Source organism: Onychostoma macrolepis, chromosome 22 (assembly GCF_012432095.1).
Source record: "Onychostoma macrolepis isolate SWU-2019 chromosome 22, ASM1243209v1, whole genome shotgun sequence".
Taxonomy (NCBI): Eukaryota; Metazoa; Chordata; class Actinopteri; order Cypriniformes; family Cyprinidae; genus Onychostoma; species Onychostoma macrolepis.
Genome location: NC_081176.1, coordinates 486,115 through 510,998, shown reverse-complemented (window position 1 = coordinate 510,998; position 24,884 = coordinate 486,115). Strand labels below are relative to the sequence as shown.

At 43.5% G+C, this 24,884-nt stretch overlaps 1 protein-coding gene across 3 annotated transcripts; it reads left to right on the top strand.

Annotated features, from left to right (window-relative positions):
* The first annotated feature begins 5,176 nt into the window (after positions 1-5,176).
* Positions 5,177-24,540, top strand: LOC131531232 (GTPase IMAP family member 8-like). 3 transcript variants are annotated; one of them, XM_058761870.1, is made up of 6 exons: positions 5,177-5,241; positions 5,743-5,784; positions 7,991-8,686; positions 10,179-10,856; positions 19,385-20,017; positions 20,199-24,540. In XM_058761870.1, exons 1-6 carry the CDS (start codon positions 5,232-5,234, stop codon positions 21,557-21,559), a joined length of 3,420 nt encoding a protein of 1,139 aa, XP_058617853.1. In that variant the 5' UTR covers positions 5,177-5,231; the 3' UTR covers positions 21,560-24,540. The 3 variants fall into 3 exon arrangements, with proteins under 3 accessions (XP_058617853.1, XP_058617854.1, XP_058617856.1); XM_058761871.1 differs by having other exon boundaries at positions 5,226-5,241; positions 5,746-5,784; XM_058761873.1 differs by lacking the exon at positions 5,177-5,241 and adding an exon at positions 5,440-5,491 and having other exon boundaries at positions 5,746-5,784.
* The last annotated feature ends 344 nt before the right edge of the window (positions 24,541-24,884 follow it).

The window sequence follows — 24,884 nt, the reverse complement described above, 5'->3', positions numbered from 1 at the left end:
AATTTATACATTATACATTAAAATTACATTACATATATATGTCACAGTTATATATATATATATATATATATATATATATATATATATTTCACAGCTTCTTCAAGTGTCTACTTATAATTGTCATGTGTATTAGTACAATGTACAAAGTAAAAACTTTATTGAATGCTTCTCCACAGACTATAGACAAAACAGAATACAATAACATACCGTTGTGCCTGTGCATATAACCTATTATTCAACATTAGAGTGCCACCCTCTGGCTGAATTACGCAAGGACACCAAAACCTTTCCAAAATGGACCACTTCATGTGTTCAACGATTTTGAATGTGAAACTTGCTAATCATAGGATAGGGCCACGACTCAGATTTTGTTCCACATAAATTCACGATCAGGAGCTGCTACTGCATTTATATGTTTAAAAAAAATAGTTTCTGCGATTTTTAATGAAATACTAATTTTAATGAAATTTTAAATAATCAAAATGAGTTTGTATCTGCTTATTCTATTCATCAGTGTCACGGGATGGTCAAGAGATGAGGCGAGGACTCAAGTGCAGGAGAAGTGGGTCTTTTTAATAAAAAGGAGAAACAAAAATGAACAAAAACCACCCCGAAGGGGAAAAACAGGCAGGCAGGCAGAGAGCTGCAATACATTTAAACCAACCCACACACGACATCAAACATCCAACATTAACAACGACACAGCACAGGACTGCAGACACCAGGAGACTATATGGGGAGCCAAACGAGGAGGACACAGGTGAAGGAACTGAAACAATAATGAGATAACAAGGAGGGCGGGGTCAGACAATAGACAGGAGAGCACATGGCACAAACAACAAACAATAAGCCATGTGCTGACACACACAGTGACATCTGGTGGCCAACCGGGGCACACCAGCAGGGCCGTGACACAACCCCCCCTTTAAGGAGCGGATTCCAGACGCTCCACACACTAAAACAGAAACCAAAAAATGTCTGGGAGGGAGGAGGGCCGGAGGCGGATCAGGGGGAGAGATGGTGGGCCAGGCCCATGTAGCGGCAGAGGGGGACCTGGGCACTGAGGCAGCGCCGGCGGGATGGGGACCCAGGGCAGAACCAGCAGCCACCACAGCAGTGTGTGTGGAGCTGCCACCCCGAAACAGGCAGTGGCTGGCTCCGCTGCTTCGGGGGCCTTGTGAGCGGGCGCCGCCGCCTCGGGAGGATCGTGAGAGGCCACCGCTGCTTCGGGAACCTCGTGAGCGGGCACCGCCGCCTCGAGAGGAACGTGAGAGGCCACCGCCGCTTCGGGAGCTCTGTGAGCGGGAACCACCGCCTCGGGAGAATCGTGAGCGGGCACCGCCGCTTCAGGACGATCGCGAGCGGACACCGCCGCCTCGGGAACCCTGTGTGCGGACACCGCCGCTTCGGAACGATCGTGAACGGCTACCGCCGCCTCGGGAACCTTGTGTGCGGACACCGCCGCTTCGGGGATCCTGTGAGGATCGTGAGCAGCCACCGCCGCTTTAGGACGATCGCGAGCGGACACCGCCGCTTCAGGACGATCGCGAGCGGACACCGCCGCCTCGGGAACCCTGTGTGCGGACACCGCCGCCTCGGGAACCTTGTGTGCGGACACCGCCGCCTGAACCCTGTGCGGACACCGCCGCCTGAACCTTGTGTGCGGACACCGCCGCTGAACCTTGTGTGCGGACACCGCCGCTGAACGATCGTGAACGGCTACCGCCGCCTCGGGAACCTTGTGCGGACACCGCCGCCGGGGATCCTGTGAGGATCGTGAGCAGCCACCGCCGCTTCAGGACGATCGCGAGCGGACACCGCCGCTTCAGGACGATCGCGAGCGGACACCGCCGCCTCGGGAACCCTGTGTGCGGACACCGCCGCCTCGGGAACCTTGTGTGCGGGCACCGCCGCCTCGGGAACCCTGTGTGCGGACACCGCCGCCTCGGGAACCTTGTGTGCGGACACCGCCGCTTCGGGAACCTTGTGTGCGGACACCGCCGCTTCGGGACGATCGTGAACGGCTACCGCCGCCTCGGGAACCCTGTGTGCGGACACCGCCGCCTCGGGAACTTTGTGAGCGGGCACCGCCGCCTCAGAGGAACTGTGAACGGGCACCGCCGCCTCGAGAGGTTCGTGAGCGGACACCGCCGCCTCGGGAGGTTCGTGAGCGGGCACCGCCGCCTCGGAGGAACTGTGAACGGGCACCGCCGCCTCGAGAGGTTCGTGAGTGGGAACCGCCGCCTCGAGAGGTTCGTGAGCGGGCACCGCCGCCTCGAGAGGTTCGTGAGCGGGCACCGCCGCCTCGAGAGGTTCGTGAGCGGGCACCGCCGCCTCGAGAGGTTCGTGAGTGGGAACCGCCGCCTCGGAGGAACTGTGAGCGGGCACCGCCGCCTCGAGGAATGTGAGCGAAACCGCCTCGAGAGCCTTGTGAGCGGGCACCGCCGCCTGAGGAACTGTGAGCGAAACCGCCGCCTCGAGAGCCTTGTGTGCGGGCACCGCGCCTCGGGAGGAATGTGAGCGAACACCGCCGCCTCGGGAGGAATGTGAGCGGAAACCGCCGCCTCGAGAGCCTTGTGTGCGGGCACCGGCGCCTCGGGAGGAATGTGAGCGAACACCGCCTCGGGAGGAATGTGAGCGAAACCGCCTCGAGAGCCTTGTGTGCGGGCACCGCCGCCTCGGGAGGAATGTGAGCGAACACCGCCGCCTCGGGAGGAATGTGAGCGAACACCGCCGCCTCGGGAGGAATGCGTGCGGGCACCGCCGCCTCGGGAGGAATGTGAGCGGAAACCGCCGCCTCGGGAGGAATGTGAGCGGAAACCGCCGCCTCGGGAGGAATGTGAGCGGAAACCGCCTTGTGTGCGGGCACCGCCGCCTCGGGAGGAATGTGAGCGGAAACCGCCGCCTCGGGAGGAATGTGAGCGAACACCGCCGCCTCGGGAGGAATGTGAGCGGAAACCGCCGCCTCGAGAGCCTTGTGTGCGGGCACCGCCGCCTCGGGAGGAATGTGAGCGAACACCGCCGCCTGGAGGAATGTGAGCGAAACCGCCGCCTCGGGAGGAATGTGAGCGAAACCGCCGCCTCGAGAGGTTCGTGGCGGGCACCGCCGCCTCGGGAGGAATGTGAGCGAACACCGCCGCCTCGGGAGGAATGTGAGCGAACACCGCCGCCTCGGGAGGAATGTGAGCGGAAACCGCCGCCTCGAGAGCCTTGTGAGCGGAAACCGCCGCCTCGGGAGGAATGTGAGCGAACACCGCCGCCTCGGGAGGAATGTGAGCGGAAACCGCCGCCTCGGGAGCCTTGTGTGCGGGCACCGCCGCCTCGGAGGAACTGTGAGCGGAAACCGCCGCCTCGAGAGCCTTGTGTGCGGGCACCGCCGCCTCGGGAGGAATGTGAGCGAACACCGCCGCCTCGGGAGGAATGTGAGCGAAACCGCCGCCTCGAGAGCCTTGTGTGCGGGCACCGCCGCCTCGGGAGGAATGTGAGCGAACACCGCCGCCTCGGGAGGAATGTGAGCAGAAACCGCCGCCTCGAGAGCCTTGTGTGCGGGCACCGCCGCCTCGGGAGGAATGTGAGCGAACACCGCCGCCTCGGGAGGAATGTGAGCGAACACCGCCGCCTCGGGAGGAATGTGAGCGGAAACCGCCGCCTCGGGAGGAATGTGAGCGGAAACCGCCGCCTCGAGAGCCTTGTGTGCGGGCACCGCCGCCTCGGGAGGAATGTGTGCGAACACCGCCGCCTCGGGAGGAATGTGTGCGAACACCGCCGCCTCGAGAGCCTTGTGAGCGGGCACCGCCGCTTCGGGAGGAATGTGAGCGGAAACCGCCGCCTGGAGGAATGTGAGCGGGCACCGCCGCCTCGAGAGCCATGTGAGCGGAAACCGCCGCCTCGGGAGGAATGTGAGCGAAACCGCCGCCTCGAGAGCCTTGTGAGCGGGCACCGCCGCCTCGGGAGGAATGTGAGCGGAAACCGCCGCCTCGGGAGGAATGTGAGCGGGCACCGCCGCCTCGAGAGGTTCGTGAGTGGGAACCGCCGCCTCGGAGGAACTGTGAGCGGCCACCGCTGCTTCGGGAGCGCGAGCCGACCACGCCGCTCGCATTGACATCAGTTGGGGTTCCTGCACGCTTCGCATCAGCCCGGGACGCTCTGGGAGCGGGCTGGAGGTACTGGGTGCGGCAGATGAGGCTTCTGACGCCCCTTTGATTGCCGCTGGGGGTGCTGCAGCTTCGTCGGCCAACACTGGAGGTGCTGCAGCTTCGGCGAGCACTGCCTGAGGCACTCCAGCCACCCTAGCTGGGGAACGTGCCAGGAACTCCACAAATTCCCCAAACGTCAGGTGGTCCAGCCCCCTCATCCTCCACCATTTGAGGGGCTCCTCAAGGGCACTATTGAAAAGGTCCTTGAGGGCCGCATCATTGTACCCCAAACCCTCTGCTGCTCCACAGAACCTCAGGGCAAATCTCCTCACGTCAGTATCCTGCTGACGGAGGGAGCTCAGGGCCTGGAACTGGAGGATGCGTTGGTAGAGGGGGCTGCTGACGTTAGCGGCTGGTGGATGGTGTGAGCCCATTCTCCGCTGAGTCCTCATATTGGCTGTGTCGTTCTGTCACGGGATGGTCAAGAGATGAGGCGAGGACTCAAGTGCAGGAGAAGTGGGTCTTTTTAATAAAAAGGAGAAACAAAAATGAACAAAAACCACCCCGAAGGGGAAAAACAGGCAGGCAGGCAGAGAGCTGCAATACATTTAAACCAACCCACACACGACATCAAACATCCAACATTAACAACGACACAGCACAGGACTGCAGACACCAGGAGACTATATGGGGAGCCAAACGAGGAGGACACAGGTGAAGGAACTGAAACAATAATGAGATAACAAGGAGGGCGGGGTCAGACAATAGACAGGAGAGCACATGGCACAAACAACAAACAATAAGCCATGTGCTGACACACACAGTGACATCTGGTGGCCAACCGGGGCACACCAGCAGGGCCGTGACAATCAGAACAATTAAAGGTTGAAACAGTTTTTGGTTTAAAAAAAGGAAAATTGAATGGACGCAAAATTTCAAGTTCATTCATAATTCGCTCAAATAAATTTCAATCTAAATAAATGTATAAATACATTTAAATAAATTTAAAATTCCCCCCAACCTCGCGGGGCGCAGGACAGCTCTAGTCTTTCAGCGTTTTTCTTTCGATTTTGATTTCAAGGTGTTATTGTTAAAATGGCGACAGGTAAGAATCAAATTGGATACGTTTATGCATATATAACGTTTCCTCATTGATTTATTAAGTATTCATGAACATTAGCAAACAGTTCGCAATGTGTTTTCTTCGTTCAGTTTGTTAACTAATGCGCTCTTACGTTTGTTTAATCGTGGCATTCAACACCAGGAAGAAACTAAACTGCGTGATTCCTTGCACTTTGTTGATTTGTGGCAATAGCCTATTTGTTTATAATTTTATGGAGGCTGTAGATCATTAAGTATGTGTTTAAAGTGTAATTTTGACACTGTAGATGTTCTGAGAATAAGGAAATCATAATTTCACCAATTAAATTCGTTGATCTGTGTATCATTAGCACGCTGTTCTGTACTCAATTAGTTTAATTATTAATTGCAAACATTGTGAAGTCACAGCTTTACAGTGCACAAATGCTTTTATAAATAATTTATAATGCCTAACCCATCTGTTATCTCTCTTTCTCGGTCTCTGTTTGTGATTTTTCTTCTCTAGCAGCAGCAGGTAGACATAGTCCATTACATGATCGTCCTAACAGTAAGTAAATTAAATCACTGGCAGTGATATTAAGATGTCAAACATTTATGTGTTTGCTTTTATGAAACAATATGGGTAAACCTTTTTAATAATGTAAAAGATGTGTGAATAATATTATCATTACATAATATTCAGTTTGCAACAGTTAAAGTAGTAGTTCAAATCAAAATGAAAATAATGTAACGATCAGTCCTAATATGTTGAGATTTAATTTTTAATTTATATTGTTAAAACAAAAAAACCCTGAATCTAAAAAAAACTCACATACAGTCATGTGAAAATTTTTAGGACACCCTATTGAATTCCATGGTTTTCCCTATCAGGATATAATAAAAAACATATTTAGTCCTTTCCAGGTCTTAAAATTTGGAAAATAAAACAGTTAATCAAATACATTTGATTAACTGATCATCAGTAAGTGTGAGCACCTCTGTGAAAGCAGGAGTTTTGGTAGTTTGCTGGTCTGGAGCCTTCAGGTGTGTGTTAACACAATGCCAAAGATGTAAGACATCAGCAACGATCTTAGAGAAGCAATTGTTGCTGCCATCAATCTAGGAAGAGTAATACGGCCATTTCCAAACAATGTGAAGTCTATCATTCTACAGTGAGGAAGATTATTCACAAGTGAAAGACATTCAAAACAGACCCCAATCCTCCCAAGAGTGGACATCCTAGGAAATTCACTCCAAGATCAGACCATATAATGCTCAGAGAAATGGCAGACAACCCAAGACTTGACCACAGACTCTACAGGCCTCAGTTAACATGTTAAATGATAACATTCATGACAGTACAGTTAGAAAAATATGGGACAAGCATGACATGTTTTTAAAGCTTCTTCTATCTAAAAAAAAAAAAAAACATGGCAGCACGGTTTAGATTTGCAAAGTTGCATCTGAACAAACCATAACACTTCTAGAATAATGTTGTTTGAACAGATGAGACCAAAGTGGAGATGTTTGGTCATAATGCACAGCGCCACATTTGGTGAAATCCTAAAGAGCATATCAGCACAAACACCTCATACCAAAAGTCACACATGCTGGTGGAGGGCTGATGATTTTGGGCTTGTAATTCATCTGTATAAGTATTCTAGAGTCAAATGTGAGGCCATCCATCCAACAGCTAAAGCTTCAAGTTATTGCTGATAAAAGATGATCTACAATCAACTGAATCATAGGGTGTCCTAACTTTGTCACACATGGCTTTTCCATCACGGCTTTATTTTTGTTAAATAAATAACGACACCGTAGGATATGTAATGTGATGTTGTTCATCTGAGGTTTTATTTTCCAAAATGTAAGACTTGCCAAGGACCAGATAGTTTTATTATTATGTCTTGATACAGAAAACCATAGAATTCAATAGGGTGTCCTAACTTTTGACTGTATGTGCGACTTGTTTCATTGATAAACTCACTTGCGCTTACATGTCTTATTGTTTGTGAGAGAGACAGAGCATACTGTTTGATGCCAAGGACCTCCAAATATAATAATCCCCTTGCAGGAGATATAATTTGCTTCCTAAATGATAAAATCAGCTATCCCCCGGTTTCACAGACAAGGTTTAAACTAGTCCCAGACTAAAAGGCATGTTTGAGCTGTCTCAACTGAAAATATCTTGCTCTGACATATCTTAAAATATGTCAGTGTCATTGTTCTGTGTCAAGATGCACACCTTAATGTTTTCTTCTAAGGAATTTTTGTAAAAGTTGCTTAAATATCTTAATTTAACTAAGGCCTAGTCCTGGATTAAGCTAAGCCCCGTTTGTGAAACCAGGCCTAAATGAATTAAGACCCACTAATACTTAGTCATATTATAAGTATGAATATAAATTATTATTTAAATAATTTATATCGTCACTGTAAAGTCAAAGGAAATTTAAGAATATTTTATCTAGAAATATAATATATTATTTTATTCTATTAAGATAAAATATTAAATATAATTCTGAAGCAACATATTGAAATTATAGTCATATAGAACACTTACAACAAATTTTAGAGTGGACTGTATTTATTTGTTTTTAAAGATGCTCTTTTTCATAAAATAAAGTTACACAATGATTTTCACCCTCATTCTCCAAAAATGACAAAAGCCTCCATAAAAGTCATCCATACAGATCGGGTCCTGAATATGAGATTCTTAAGTGATGATTGTGCAGTGCTTTTTATTACATTTTGTTTGTGTTTGTGCTCTTTTTCAGTGAGTGATCTGAGGATTGTTCACTTGGGAAAGAATGGATCAGAAAACAGCCAAGTGGCAAACACTATATACGGTAGAGCAGCATTTACCAGTAAAGCTCCATCTCATTGTGAGCATCTCAGTGTGAGAATCAGTGCAGAGGTGGAGGACAGATACATCACAGTCATCAACACTCTTCTGCTGCAGCCGAATCTCTCACATCAGCAGATAATAGAGGGAGTGAAAGAGTGTGTGTCTCTGTCTGCTCCAGGACCTCATGTGTTTGTACTCGTACTGCAGTATAAGGACTTTAGAGAGAATGACAGACACAGAGTGAAAACTGTGCTAAACCTCTTCAGTAAACAGGCCATGAAACACACTATAGTGCTGACTACTGATGAAGAGCCACGCAGATTCATGCATCTGTCTTTTAAGAGCACAAACAGTGCTATCCATGATTTAATAAAGGAATGTGGAGGAGGACATCTTCAGTTTAATACAGTAAACACAGGATGGCGCGCTGAGTTGTTCAGAAGGACAGAAGAGATACTCAAGAAAGAACATGAAGAATTTCTCATCTGTAACATGTATGAGGATGAAGGTGATGGATCATCAGTGGATGGAGATCTGAGCAGATCTGGAGCTTCAGACAGAGGAGAAGATGAAAAGGAGGATTCTGATCTCAAAGAGAGCACAAAAACAGGACGCGATGGAAGAGGTTTATCAAAGTCTTTTTTTCTGTGTAATACCTGAATATGATCATGAAGTGCTTTTGTGTCCTTTAATAGTTACAGTGTAGTAGAGACAGGAAATGACGGAGTAAAATGAGGAGCACTACTATGACTCAAACTACTATTTATTCTTTTACTAATCTGCTTTTGTTAAAAAGCTTCTAAAAAGCTTTTAAATAAATTCAGTGGGGGAAAAAAGACAATCATATGACTTTGTAACCACACATATATGATGTTTTGGGTGGACTTTTCCTCTAAAGGCTGTAGTGTGAGTGCAGACAGGCTGTTTGTGTCAGAGATCCATACATACAATCAGGGGCGGCGCCAGAGAATTTTGAACGCAGGTGCTGAGGGGGTGCTAGATCAATGACAGGGGGAGCTGGGCAATTAATAGTAAATATGACCAAAACAGGTTGTTATTATATATATTTTTTATATGAATAAAAACAAAATCGCTATATAGGCGCATTTCAAATGTTTATGTGGAGTGGGAGTATTATCGCGCATAGCCTACTGTATGACATGGGGGCGCCCACGCAATCATTTTTATTTATTTATTTTTTTTCCCTGCGGAAAGAGCTGAAAATACTCCCGTCATCTTTGGATGTGCTTTCTGTCGTCTCATGCAGTCTCCGTGAATGGAGCACGTCACAACAATGAACCAGCTCACAGACATAAGAAATAAATCTGCAGAAAACTTGAAAACCAGTTAATATAAAAAACAGATATTCTTTGATTATGTAGTCTGTATAGATGCATTTCTCTATTAAAGGCACATCCTCTGAGATGTGAGTCAGCGCCGGCATTTGGCAACTTCATCTTTGCAGCCAACACTGACTGAGAAAGCACTAGTTTATTAATAAATAATTAAAATGTCTTCTTTTCTCCCAATGCATTCATAATCATTACTTTGGCAATCATTTTGCTTTTCGGCAAGCTTTATGCATGTGCTTGAGCGCGGAATAATATGCCTAAATGTCTATATTAAAGGATGATTTAGTAGGTTATTATACTAATCAATTTAATATAAACGTGTGACCAGTTGACTAGAAAAATCTTTAGTCGGGGGCAGGCCTACTTGGCACAAGGAATCGATCCATTTTTTAAATAAAATGCTGACATACGTGCGGGTGCAAATCATGTCACGTTGTATTGCATTGCAGTAGTTATGCATATGTAATGAGTCAAATGTTTTTATTTTATTTCATTTTTTATGGGGGTGCTATGGGGGTGCTTTGGTTTTTCTTGGGGGTGCTGGAGCACCTGCTAGCCCCTCCCTAGCGCCGCCCATGCATACAATGAACAAACTCACCCAAACTGTAAGTCAGCAAACTACTGCAAGGCACCCTTTATTTGATAAAAGAATATATTGCAGTCTGATCATATTTTACAAATATAATATTTTTGTTATTGTTTAAGGAAGTGTACATTTGTTATCAAAGCTGATCTGAGTCTACTGTCTCTAAATCTTGTTTTCAGTGACGACTACAGGGAAAGCAAAGCTGAACTTTGTGCTGTGTGGATATAATACAACACTCAAGAACTCAGAGTCTAAAATGTTTAGAGGAACAATGAATAAACAAAAGAACAAACTTTTACCTCAGAAAGAGAGGAGCAATGTGTTTGTGAAGAAAGAGGAGAAGATTCATGGACGGCAGATCAGTGTACTAGAGCTTCCAACTCTCACTCGGCTCTCAGAGGAGGAAATAATGCATCAGACTCACTATTGTGTGTCTGTCTGTGATCCTGGAGTTCATCATTTCATCCTCGTTACTCCTGTCTGTCCACTTACTAATGAAGACAGAGCAGAAATGGAGAAGATTAAAAGAATATTTAACTCTAATCAGCACTTCATGGTGCTTTTCATTACTGAACTCACTGTTGACAAAAGTGTGTCAGATTTTGTAGCATCCACAGAATCTCAGAGGATTGTGAGTCTCTATGGGAGCTGGTACAGTGTGATGGGGTTAAAGGACCAGAGAAACTCTGAACAGATCTCAAAGCTGTTTGATTGTATAGACCGCATGAAGACTAAACCCTATTCTCTTCAGATGTATTTGAGAGCTCAAGAGAAGAGAGTCACACATGTACTAGAGGAGAAACTGAGTGTGAGCGATAATAAAATCAAAGAGTCACAGGAGAAGATCAAGACACTGGGTGAGTGCATTCATTTATTTCTCTGAATAAACCATCTCTGAGTGTACAGTAACAAGCTTACAGTATTTACAGTACAGTACATATATACTGGGTGACCCACACATGAATAAATACCCTTTTATATGTAAGCTACATATTTTAAAGATGTAAGATGGACAAAAAATGTCATTATAAGTTGAATGAGTCAGTGATTCAGGGACCCCCTCATAAAGACAGTCATTAGGTGTGTTGTACGAAGTGTGTTCGACTGCAGTATATCTATAGACAGTTTCATCGGATGCACGTGCATTGCCACGGTTACGCACCTGGTCCCGGTTGCATGAAAGCCCTTAAGCTAAGAAATTCCTTAGTTATAAGGTTAAGGGAACCCTTAGTGAAACTTGGGTTGCAAGAAAAATCCTAAGGGTCAACTTAAAGGAACCTTAAGGCTGTCATTAAATATTCCCCTTAATTATCTAAGTGTTCCCTTAAGCGTTGCTACAAAGTCCTTAGTAACTATTTCACCTTGATAAATTTAAGGGACCAAAACAGCTCCCTTAAGTCACCATAATCTCAGTATTTTTAAGATTTTTAAGCTCAAATGTAAGACTTAAGACATTTTTTAAGACCTGCACAAATAAAATATCATATGAGCGTAGTAGGGCAATGACTATGGTAACATATTAAACTGTAATGACTGTAAAAAGCATGATTTACAGGTTTTCACAAAACAAAAGATTTTATATCATTGAGTTGTATCAATTATTATATTAATTTAAACAATTATTATTAATCAATTATTAGCCTACATTAATTAAATAACAATATAAATGTAATGTATGCCTTAACTGTTTAGATTTTTATAATGCATTATCTTCTTGTCGATCCACCTGCTCACATTTACAACACTGTGTGTTTGCAGCATCAAAACATGGGTTAATTTTCACTTTTATTAACATTTCCGTCATTGTTCAGCAGGAGGTGCTTTCACTTTAGAGACAAAGTGGTTTCCTCAGTAACGACTGTATACAAAACAGTGCAGAAACGGGCAGTGCTCGTTTATTTGTACGTGTTTTAGTTGGTTAGGTCTGTATTTTGTTATGCTCTGTTTATTGTCAGAGATATAATACATATCTATGTTTATTGTGAGATGTAGTAACTATAGCAACCGCGGCGCCCATTGCCGTATGTTGCCAGGAACTACTGTGAAACGCTTAGTATAAACACTTAGGTAAGGGTGACAGTTAAGACGTTTGTTGCAACGCTCTTAAAGATATCCCTTACCTCAGGGAATTCCCCCCCCTCAGGGATAACCCTAAATCAAATTACTTAAGGACTTTCATGCAACCGGACCATGTCCTAACTACAACTAACAACTAACACCATGTCCTAACTACATGCGACGTGACACAGCGACACGCGATAAAAGGTATCTTTTCCACGTTAATCAGAGTTTTTGTCCAGCCCCCATCATGTGCACCTTCTACAGAGGCACCATCGAGAACTAGCTGCATCACTGAGTGGTATGGCGCTTGCAACGCGTCCTGCCGCAAGTCACTTCAACGCATAGTGAGAGCAGCTGAGAAGATCGTTGGTGTCTCTCTCCCCTCCCTCCAGGACATTTACAGCACCCGTCTCACCCGCAAAGCCCTCTGCATTGCAGGTGATCCCACCCACCCGACACACAGCTTCTTCAGTCTGCTGCCATCAGGGAGGAGTCTCCAGGCCAGGACCAGCACACTGAAGGACAGCTTCATCCATCAGGCTGTCAGGAAGCTGAACTCCCTCCCGACCTTGCCCCCACCCCTTTTACCCCACGCACAACTGAACTCTGACCCTCCGACCCCCCCCCCCCGACCCCACATACCCAGGACCTTCCACCCCCCCTCCCCCTCCTCCACTTAAAAACTGTGACCCGCACCAGTCACTTTGTACAGCATTGGACTGATCACTACCTCTTCTGACAGTCTGATTAAAGACTGTTCACTAAGCTCTTATCACTGATAAGCTCTTTTTGCACTACACTCAATATATCTGCACAGTTTTGTTTTGTTTATTTAACTGGTTTGCACTCTATCTGCCATGTGCCTTATGCCACTTTATTTATCTCTTTTTTCTACAATGTCCTCATTTGTATATCATTTGTATATCTGTATAGTTTGTATGTACATTAGTGATGCACGGATGACGGTTGTATCCGTGGGGCCGGGTGGATCATGTAATAAAAAAATACATTCTAATTAATTGCGGGTGGGTCGCGGGTGGATGAGATAAATCATTAGTGATGCAAATATTCTCTAAAATATGAACGTGTTTTAAATTCATTTTTTCATGAGGCAAACAGACACGCAGATTTAATTTTTGTGTGTGTTCGCCTGTTCGGGAATTTGCAGTGACAGATACAGTGGTATTCCAGATAAAGTTTGAATGGAGTAACGCGTGTGTTTATGCTATTAAGAAAGTGTAGACTATAATCTGGCCAAAGAAGAACTTTTTTTACATAGCATAACAGTAGTAAATGTATCTGTCTTACACGTGTCCCACATTGTCCCACAAAATCACAACTACTGTCCCGCAACAGATGTATTGCTAGGTGGACACCATAGTCCACAGAGTTGTATGTTCCTGACTAGCACAGTCAAGTTTGCTTGCGTAACCACTCACGGCCTTTTGTGGAACTGTAAGTTTAAATATTTTTGTTTATATATATATATATATATATATATAAACAGTCTTTATCTCAAATAAGATGCATTTGGTTGAGTTACACTGCAGTAAAACGCTTCATTGTAGGCCTACTGCAGTGATTATCTCTTCAGCGTGCAGCCTAAACAGCAGAAAAAAACAATGCAGAATATTAATAACTATGCTTGGGACTGTCATTTACATAACATTATAATGAGAACACTATTATATTAAATGCTGTGATTTTTTGTTTTTTTTGTTTAGTTGCTGTTTGTTGTGTAGTGTTGCGTGAAGGATGAGTCCACAATGGGAATTACACATTCAGAGCAATGCAGACACGTTCACTTGTGCAGTTGGGTCATTTTGTGCAGATATAAGTCGTAATATTACGATTATGTAGTATAAATAATGAAGCATATCCTATATGAGATAAATCTGATAAGTTAAATCCTGTTGATTAAAACCCCGCTATCAAAGTGCTTCATTGTACTGGTGATCTTTAGCGTGCGCAGCTCAAAACAGAAATGCAAAACATTAATAGCTATGACTAGGGCTGTCATATACATAACGTTATCATGAGAGCACTATTGTAAAAAAAATTCTTAGGGTTTAGCATTTAGCATTTTTGTTGTTACAAAAAGCGCGTCCACATTATGCAGCGGAAATAATGCAAACAGTTTATTGAATGTTCACAGAGGAAGAACTGTTCAAATAAAAACAATATAACCCTTATGGGTTGCAGCAGATGAAGAACAAATACTGGGTACAAACTGGGCTGGAGAAAACGTCTGGTTACGTATGGTAACCCTCGTTCCCTGATGAAGGGAACGGAGATGTTGTGTAGAGTGTACGACACTAGGGGTCGCTCTTGGGAGCCCAAACACCTCTGACATCTTTGAGAAAAGGCCAATGAAATTGGATGTGCAAAATTTGCATAGCTATCCACACCCGGATATCCGGGTATAAATAGGCCAGCTTAGCATCTGCTCACTTGTTCTATTCTGAGGAGTCGAGAAGCGTCTCAACCCACTCAGAGGCAGTTCGGGGTTGTGACAAGAGGTACACAATGTCTCCCATTCCCTCCATCAGGGAACGAGGGTTACCATACATATGCAAGGATCTTGTTTGTGGACTTCAGCTCCGCTTTCAACACCATCATCCCGGACACCCTTCAGAACAAGCTGACTCAGCTCTCTGTGCCCACCTCCATCTGTCAGTGGATTACCAGCTTCCTGACAGACAGGCAGCAGCTAGTGAGGCTGGGAAAACACACATCCAGCACCCGCACCATCAGCACTGGAGCTCCTCAGGGCTGCGTTCTCTCCCACTGCTCTTCTCCTCTACACCAATGACTGCACTTCAAAGGACCCTCTGTCAAGCTTCTGAAGTTTGCAGGCGACACCACAGTCATCGGCCTCATCCAGGACGGCGGCGAGTCTGCTTACAGACAAGAGGTTGAGCAGCTGGCTGTCTGGTGCAGTCACAACAACCTGGAGCTGAACACGCTCAAAACTGTGGAGATGATAGTGGACTTCAGGAGAAACCCCCCTCCTCTCCCCCCACTCACCATCATGAACAGCACTGTGGCTGCAGTGGAGTCATTCAGGTTCCTGGGCACCATCATCTCTCAGGACCTGAAGTGGGACAATCACATTGACTCCATCGTGAAAAAGGCCCAGCAGAGGTTGTACTTCCTTCGTCAGCTGAAAAGTTCAACCTGCCACAGGAGCTGCTGAAACAGTTTTATTCAGCTGTTATTGAGTCGGTTCTGTGCTCCTCCATAACTGTCTGGTTTGGGTCAGCCAGCAAATCAGATTTAAGAAGACTTCAACGGACTGTTAGGACAGCAGAAAAGATCATTGGTGTGCACCTGCCCAGCCTTCAGGACTTGTACAACTCCAGAGTGAAGAAACGGGCAGGTAACATCATCAAAGACCCCTCTCACCCCGGACACAACTTGTTTGCACTTCTCCCTTCAGGCAGACGCTACAGATCTCTGTGCACTAGAACATCTAGGCATAAAACAGTTTTTCCCCATGCCATCTCCAGCTTAAATAGCTAACACGTGGATCATTACCTGTGTTCTGTAATTCATTCTGGAATTCATTCTCCATCTTTAATTATTGCCTCCCTCTCAAGTATAATGTAAATACACATACATATGTTTATCTATACAGCTGTATATAGAGTAAATAATGCACAAATCTGTACATAAATCTACTGTTCCAGATTCATACTTATTATTATTATGATTATCATCCATTGTTAAGTCTTACTATTTAAATGTTTTTTTTTCTGTTCTCATGTCAGATGTGTATTTATGTATGTATGTATGTATGTATGTATGTATGTACCAGGAGCACCTTAAAACCACAACAAATTCCTCGTGTGTTTGCGCACACCTGGCGAATAAAGCTAATTCTGATTCTGATTCTGATTCTGATAAGCAGACGTTCCCCTGTCGTTCACTTCGACGTTGTGTCGAGTGTAGGACACTAGGGGTCCCTATAGTAAATGCCACAACTGCGTCACGAGTCCACGGGGGCGCAGATGTTGACAAGCCAGCGTGTCATGACCAAATGCACCTCTCCTCCTCGTAACCTTCCAACGCCCAAGACTTAAGACTTCACTCTCCAACATCCGGGAGTGTCACCATAAAGGCAAAGGTCCCCTCAGCCGGAGCCTTTTCCCTACAGTAATACTTACCATTATATATTCAGCTGAAAAGTCTTGGTGGTGAACGTTGGGACAGTGACTATTCCCCCATGGGGGAAAGGCACTACGGAGATCACATCCTACCCGATGGGGAGGTAACATGTGAAGATCCACCTATGGACTTAGAGAGGAAGTACCACATAGGGAGAATTCTGAGGTCGGCTCCGCGTAAGGGGAGAACTACCAAAACTCAGAACCTGTTGACAGATTGAATGTCTGTCTAGGGGAACACTGAACCTCAGGGGTTACTCAGTGGAGAATACACACAAGGGGCTGCACGAGGAGCCGCTACTTGTGGAGTACTAACCCAATACGAGAGTTCACTTAAGGGGACTTACCTCGTAATGGGTTCTGATAGCGAGTTCCTCCGCTGAACTCCGCTAAGTGGAGTGGTATACGATGGAAAGGTAGTCCAGAGTTCATAAAGGAACTTGAGCTGGACTGAATAAGCGCATAACCACCCTGTGGGGAGTAGCGCTGGCAGCAAGCTCTACACCCTACCAGTCTCTTGAGTCAAAGAACTGACGTTCAGGACTCTAGAAGAAACTGGTTCCATTCGTAGATTATAATATCTAGCAAATGTATTAGATGTAGCCGAACCTGCAGCTCTACAGATATCTGCTAGAGAGGCCCCGTTCGCCAAGGCTGCTGATGCAGCCATGCCCCTGGTAGAGTGAGCCCTCACTCCCAGAGGGCAGGGTAGGCCTTTGGCCCGATAGGCCGTTAGGATTGCATCCACAATCCAGTGGGAAATCCTTTGTCCGGAGACAGTCCTCTCCTTCTGCTGTCCTCCAAAGCAGATAAAGAGCTGTTCAGAATGTCTGAAACTCTGAGTGCGATCTAAGTATGTGCGTAGGGCTCGCACTGGGCACAACAAAGACAGGTCGGTGTCCCCTTCTTGAAAGGGAATAGCTTGCAATGTTACCACCTGGTCCCTGAAAGGAGTGGTGGGAACCTTGAGCACATATCCAGGCCGAGGTCTCAGGACAACGTGAGAGTCTGCCGGCCCGAACTCCAGGCATGATTCGTTAACGGAGAGGGCTTGGAGATCCTCCACCCTCTTGACGGAAGTGAGCGCGGTCAAGAGGGCTGTCTTCATAGAGAGGGCACTGAACTCAACTGACTGAAGGGGCTCAAACGGATCTTCCTGTAAGGCGATAGTGAGATCCCAAAAGAGGGAACGAGGAATCTGATAATCAGGTCGTGCTTCCCCACCGATTTGCCTTCCACCGTGTTGTGGTTCACCGCAATAGCGGCCACATGCACCTTAAGTGTTGAGGCAGACAGGTGCCTGTCCAGGCCTCCCTAGAGGAAAGAGAGCACAGACCCAATACCACATCTCCGAGGGTCCTTTCCTTGGGAAGAACACCAATTTACGAATATGCGCCACTTCAGGTCATACAACCGCCTTGTCGAGGGGGCTCTGGCCTGAGTAATGGTATTCACCACTGCTGGTGGAAGGTCTCTGAGTTCCTCCTGGTCGCGTCCAGGGACCAAACATGAAGTTCCGTATCGCAGCTAACACTAGGGGAGTGAAAAACGCAGAACAATACAGGAACTGAAAAGAAACACGGAATAATCCAGGAAACACGGGTTAGAAACGAACACAGGTGAACAGGTAATGCAAGACTATGATACTGACAAGGGCTCTGTAGAGTAGCTACGGCTAGGGGAGCGGTAAACGCATACAATACTCGGCAGTGAGGCAGAGAAAGTCCAAGGCTTAAACAGAGTGTGTGATTGTGTGTGCGTAGGATCAGGTGTGCGTGTGATTAGTGCAATGAGTGATTGGTGACAGCTGTGATATCTGTGCGATGGATGATGGGAAATGTAGTTAGATGGTGAAGTGCAAGAGTCCATGTGATGAGCGGATGACCTCTGGTGGTGAGGAAGCAGAAGTGCATGGACCAGATTCATGACAAGGATCAATTAAATTAATGTTTTATGCCTTCATCTGATTACCAGAAAAATTAAGAACATTTTATAGGGCCCTATTATTGTTTAAGAAAGGACCTTATACAAAAAAAGAATAGGTTTAAAATACAGGCCCGTGGTTCTTCATTTATTTTTTATTAATTCATCATTTGTAAACTGATGTTTCCTGATCATTTTTTAGAAATATCAATAGCTTTTGTATTAAAACTATATTCACTGAATGTAAAAAAAAAAAAAAAAATTGGAGAATCGAATCGAGAGCTTGTGAATCAAAATCGAATCGAATCGGGATATCTGAATCCATACCCAGCCCTATTGTAAAGATTGCGAGTGAAAACAAAAGAAAAAGAAAAGCTTACAGTGGCACGGGTCGTGACTGTCATGTTACCCTGATGGGACCAAACTTCCTCTGTAAGTGATTTTAAAACATAAGATTTACCCAGATTTGAAGACTACTATAAGATTTCACTTCTATTGATAATACAATTTTGGTAGGCTACTATGAGATGGATAGCCTAAATGTTATATAATTCAGATGGGCTACCTGTTATTTTTATGGTATGTCAAAAAGTGTATATTTTTCAATGTCATTGTTGGTAGTATTTACCATACTTTCAAAACAAAAATTAAAATAGGAAAAATATGCAATATGAGAATAATTTAAGAAAAAATGTGAGAAAAAAAAAAAAAAAAAGGTACATCTATAATCAGGGTCATCTTATATTCGGGTCAATACGGTACACCCCTTACAGGCTTATTTTGAATGGAGAAGCACATGGAAACAGTTTTCTTAACATTAAATGAGACAACTCGAGCCATTTAGAAATATTCTATAATGCCTGTGTCAGGTGCTCACCTGCCAAGCTAAATGTTTTAGTGGACACATGGACGACAGTGTCATCTGCATACATTTTACAGTTGATACCCGGACAGCAATTCGGTAGGTCATGTATGTACATTTTAAACAGTGGGCCAAGTACAGACCCTTGCGGTACTCCCATGTTGTTGGGAACAAAAAAAAATGTGTAACTGTGCAAATACTTAAAGCACCACACAAAAGTTTGGGCACCCTGCATGGTCAGTACTTAGTAACAGCAAGATTTGACAGCTTGTAAATGTTTTTTGTATCCAAACTGCAGTAATTCTGACATGATGTGAATGTGTTATTTTAAGTTGAAACCACATTGTTAAACTAGTTTATTTATTTGTCACAGTTCCAGAGGGTGTGAAGCTGAATCTGGTTGTGTGTGGGAGTAACAGAGAATTAAAATCCTTCATATCGAAACTTATCTTGAAGCAGAGCGAGAGAAGATCAGAGCTCACCTCAGAGTGTGTGAGGAGAGACGTGGAGCTTGATGGACGTCTGATCAGTCTGGTGGAGCTTCCAGCTCTGTTCAACACTCAGCTCTCAGAGGAGGAATTGATGCATCAGACTCACCGCTGTGTGTCTCTCTGTGATCCTGGAGTTCATGTTTTCATCATCATTATTCCTAATGCTCCACTTAATAATGAAGACAGAGCAGAAATAGAGGAGATCCAGAGGATCTTCAGCTCAAGAATCAACAAACACATCATGATCCTCATAAAGCAGAATCCAGAGCATCAGACGGCAGAACTAAATGAAGAAACAAAGTCTGTCATTGAGAGTTTAGGAGGACGACATCATTTCATTGACCTGAACATACAAGCGTCTGTGTTGATGGAAAAATTGGAGCAGATGGTGGAAGAAAACAGACAAAGCTTTTTCTCCTCAGAGATATTTCTGGAGGCACAGATGGAAAAACTGCTGAAATTTGAAGAAATGAAGAGGAAAATCCATTCATTAGAGACATGGTTTCAGTCACAAGGTAATTATCCGAAGATGTGCATGGATTAAACAAACACTTTTCATGATTGCTAAAGTCTACACAAATTTTTGAGACAAAACAATAACATATGCAGAGTTTAGAAGAAATATAATTAGTACATTATGCTTCAGTATAAATTATATACATTATTGTTTTTAATTTTTCTTTGATCTATCTTTAGATTTATTAGACAGAGAAGATGAACTGAGAATTGTGCTGCTGGGAAAAACTGGAGTTGGGAAGAGTTCAACAGGAAACACCATCTTAGGAAGAAACAAGTTTATTTCAGACATTTCTCAAACATCTATTACTGAGGAGTGTCAGAGAGAGACAGCTGAAATCAACGGCAGACACATTACTGTGATCGACACTCCAGGACTGTTTGATACTGATCTGACTAATGAGGAGATCCAGAGAGAAATCAGCAACTGCATCTCCATGATCCTGCCTGGACCACATGTTTTTCTCTTACTGATTCCAGTGGGACGATTCACTGAAGAAGAAGCAAAATCAGTGAAAATCATCCAAGAGACGTTTGGAGAAAACTCATTAATGTACACCATGGTGATCTTCACCAGAGGAGACTTTCTGAAGAACAAAACCATTGATCAGTTTCTGGGAAAACCTGGATCTGCCCTTAAAAACCTCATTGAAGTGTGTGGAAACAGATTCCATGTGTTCAATAATAATGAGACTGAAGACCGAACACAGGTGACTGATCTACTGCAGAAGATAGACAACATGGTGAAAGAAAACGGAGGGAGTTACTACTCATGCAAGATGTTCAGAGAGATGGAAAGAGAAAAACAAGAACAACAGATGAAGATGTTGATAAAGAAAGTGGAGCAAGTAATCAGAGAAAAACAAGAACTCATGAATAAACATGAAAAAGAGAAAAACAGGATGAAGATAATGATTGAAGAAGAAAGACAAAATCATGACAAAGAGAGAAAAAGAAGAGAAGAAGAATTCAGAGAGAGAGAAGAACAATATAAAAGAGACATTAAAGAACGAGAAGAACAAGAGAGAAAGATACGAGAGGAGATGAAGAGAGAACGAGAGGAATGGGAGAAACAGAAACAACAGGAAAGACAAGAAAGAGAAGAAGAGGAGGAGAGAAGGAGAAAGAAAGAACAGGAAATGTGGGATGAATATTATCAGAAACTTAAACAGGAGAAAGAGAGAATGGAAAGAGAGAAAGAAGATCTTCAATCCAAACATGAAACAGAGAAAGAGCAAATGATGATAATGATGATAGAGGAAAGACAGACTCATGATCAAGAGAGAAAAAGAAGAGAAGAGGAATTTAGAGAGAGAGAAGAGCAATATCAAAAAGAGGTACAAAGAGAACAAGAAGATTGGGAGAGACAGAAACAAGAAGCAAGACAAAGAGAAGAAGGGGATGAGAAATGGAGAGAGATAGAACAGGCAATGTGGGATGAATATAATCAGAGACTTAAACAAGAGATAGAGAGAATGAAGATGATGGTGGAGAAAGAAAGAGAGAATCATGATAAAGAGAGAAAGAGAAGAGGAATTTAGGGAGAGAGAACAGTAAAAAATAGACTTAAGATTGAAGAAGCGAGAGCCTAGATCAGTGATCAGCAACAGGCCAAAACTGGCCCGCCAGCAATAATATCTGGCCCGCACCCGCAGCCAGATTATTTTGATAGCGGCTGGTCCTGAAATAGATCCGTCATGACAGCAATAGTTACTCACAATCAGAGTATGTGAGCGGAGCAGTGTGATTTTGAATGGAGCGAGGAGCGGATTTTTTAAAAGTCGGAGCATCGTGGTTTTCACTCACTCCACCACCGCTCCATCACATTTATAATTTATGCCAACGACCCGTAATATAACTGCATATTTAGCAAGAATTCACGTTGCTATAATTGCAAGTGATTTAACAAAAACATACACTGTCTAGGCCTACTTTTTACACGCTGGGTTATTGTTTCAATCCAAACGCTCGGTTGAGACTGTTCGTCGCCTTGGAATTATAAGGTTCTATCTGCATACTGAGTGGTTTTGAGATATTGAGCTTCAAAGTTTTTGCATTCCATATAGCAAAAATGATATGGGGAACAAGTCTCTTTCCACATGAAAATGACAGAGACCCCAAATGTATTCTAAATGTACAATATCAAAATCCTCTCAAATTTTTAAATGGGGATTTTTGGAACAGGTCAAATGCAGATAGAACCTTCTAATTCTAAAAAGTAATTTCCCGCTTGGAATTATAAGGTTCTATCTTGCAAAACATTAATTGAAGCAACAATTTTTAAGAAATACAAATATTTTTTTTTATAATTTGTTTTAAAACATAAAATTAGTGTTGTAACAATGTGTCAACATGTATGAGAAAGGTAAATTTAATGCTTTCTTTATCACATTTATTCCATATTTTAGGACAAATAATTTTTTCTTGCTTAAGTTAGGCACAAAGGGCAATACTAAATATTTTGTTCAGTGCTAATGTTAATTTCAGCTGGATTATAGTGGGTAATTAAACACATTATTGAGGGAACAGTTAAGGCAGCTAACGTTACTCTAATCCATCTGACCAGGACTTTATTCCACAAAAAGTGGGAAAATGGCATTCTCTTTAAATCAGTATGGCCGAGATAACATGCTGACGTTTATTGTCGTAATTAAGACCCCATCATTTAAATTGTTGACTATTTGATATTTAAGGCTTAATGTTGTAAAATTGAAGACATTTTAAGACTTTAAACTGCATCATTACATTTCGCCAATCATTACGTATTCGGGTCTTTAGCGACACAGACTTATATCCAGCACGGATGGATCTCTAATTGCTGCAATCTGCAAAACTCTCCTGATATTTTAAGAACATAAAATAAATAAAAAAAGAATAAAATAAGCATACTTTCTTACCTTTTGAAACTTAGAAGGGTTCGATTTGAGCAGATGATTTTACCATCACTGCCATCGTCAGAGCGCATTTCTCCATTATACATTCAGCATCTGGCTCATATTCACGATCTCAATATATTCTCAAAACTATCGTTTTCAACATCTTCAAAAATAACATTTTGATTGCTATTCACCACATCCACCATCAAATGACAGTGACACTTATATTTCATTATGAGCAGTAATTGCTCTGCAGTAAAGCCATTCAAGCCAGTTCAACTTTTGCAGATGATTATTTGTTTTATGCATGCGCTAATTATGAGTGAAAAATCGCGTCATCATTATGTTTTAAACAGTGCCACTTTGTGGAATAAAGGTGAATTGCACTTATTGATTATGCAGACACGTAATTATTGTTGTTTAATGTTTAATCTTTCCTGCTATTAAGGAGCAGTCCGGCGACATGACAAAGAACGTTGATCCTGATTGACCCTCTTGCGTGCATTCAAAGTGCTGATTGGCGGATTCACAGATAGAACCTTATAGAACCAAGTTAGAGTTAGACTTTGTAGATAGGACCTTTTTGTTTTCTAAATAAAAAGTCCTAAAATGTACAAAACTTTTAAAAAAAAACATCACATAATGTAAATAAGTTGTCACAGAACAAGAATATGTGAATAACTCAATTTTGACAAAAATGTCAGATAGAACCTTATAATTCCAAAGGGGACGTGTTGGGTTAGGAAGCTGACTTGATTTGACCCAATTTGGGTTGATATGAGTAATAAGTAACCCGACGGTGCTGGGTTAGGAACAGTGTTGCCAAGTCTGTGGTTTTCCCAGGGAATTTTTACCAGGAAACACCCCTCGAAACGCGATTGGGCTAGTAGCAATTGGTAGGGTTTTGTTGTGAAAACCTGGAAACCCTGGAATGTGGAGTACGTGAAAGAGAGCATGCAACAAGTCACGCGAGTTCAAACGGTTGTGTGTGCGATGAAATCCGTTTAAGATGGAAACATGTGGAAAATAGGAAAAAAATAATCGAAGCGCAAAGGAGGAACAACTTTGAAACTGTCTGGAGCGTTTTCCTTTAAAACTGGAACAGTGAATGTGGTGATCGGGAACTGGAAACAGCTGGAATGGCACTTGAGACGAGTCTCAGTGTTTGCAGCGCTCATGACAGGAATGTGTGTCGAAAATACAAGAAAACTAATCGAAGCGAAGAGGACAGAGATTTTTGAAACTGACTGGAATGTGTTCTTTTAAAACTGGAGGGTTTTGTTCAAGTATGTTCTCACAACATTGAGCGGCGATTGAAACCGGGAACTGTGAACTAGTCAAAATGGTGCTTGAGGATGTGGATCAAAATGGTAAAATCAAAGACGGTAAAATCCTGTCAGTTCGCTATAATACATAGTTTAATCTTGACTTTCAGTGTTTATTACTGTGTTTTTATTGACGTGATGGTTTGGCCATAATAGTTTAACTTCGTCAGTGGGTGAAAAACATGAACAAATTGAACAAAATCTTAAATTTGTTCATAAACAAGCTTTTCAAAAGAATTTGGTTTAACTGTATAAGCTGTATAAGTATGGAGTTGCTTTGCTTTTTTCTGAACTGGTGTAATAAATTTGTATCTTTTATTATCTGTTGCCTGTGTTGTTACTGTTGTCATATTGTGTGTGATTTTAATTTAAAAACCCAAATTTCAAACAATATTTGAATTAAATAAAACAGTCACCATGTTTATTGATATATTACCTGATATATAATGTATGCATGTACAGGTGCATCTCAATAAATTAGAATGTCGTGGAAAAGTTCATTTATTTCAGTAATTCAAGTCAAATTGTGAAACTTGTGTATTAAATAAATTCAATGCACACAGACTGAAGTAGTTTAAGTTTTTGGTTCTTTTAATTGTGATGATTTTGGCTCACATTTAACAAAAACCCACCAATTCACTATCTCAACAAATTAGAATATGGTG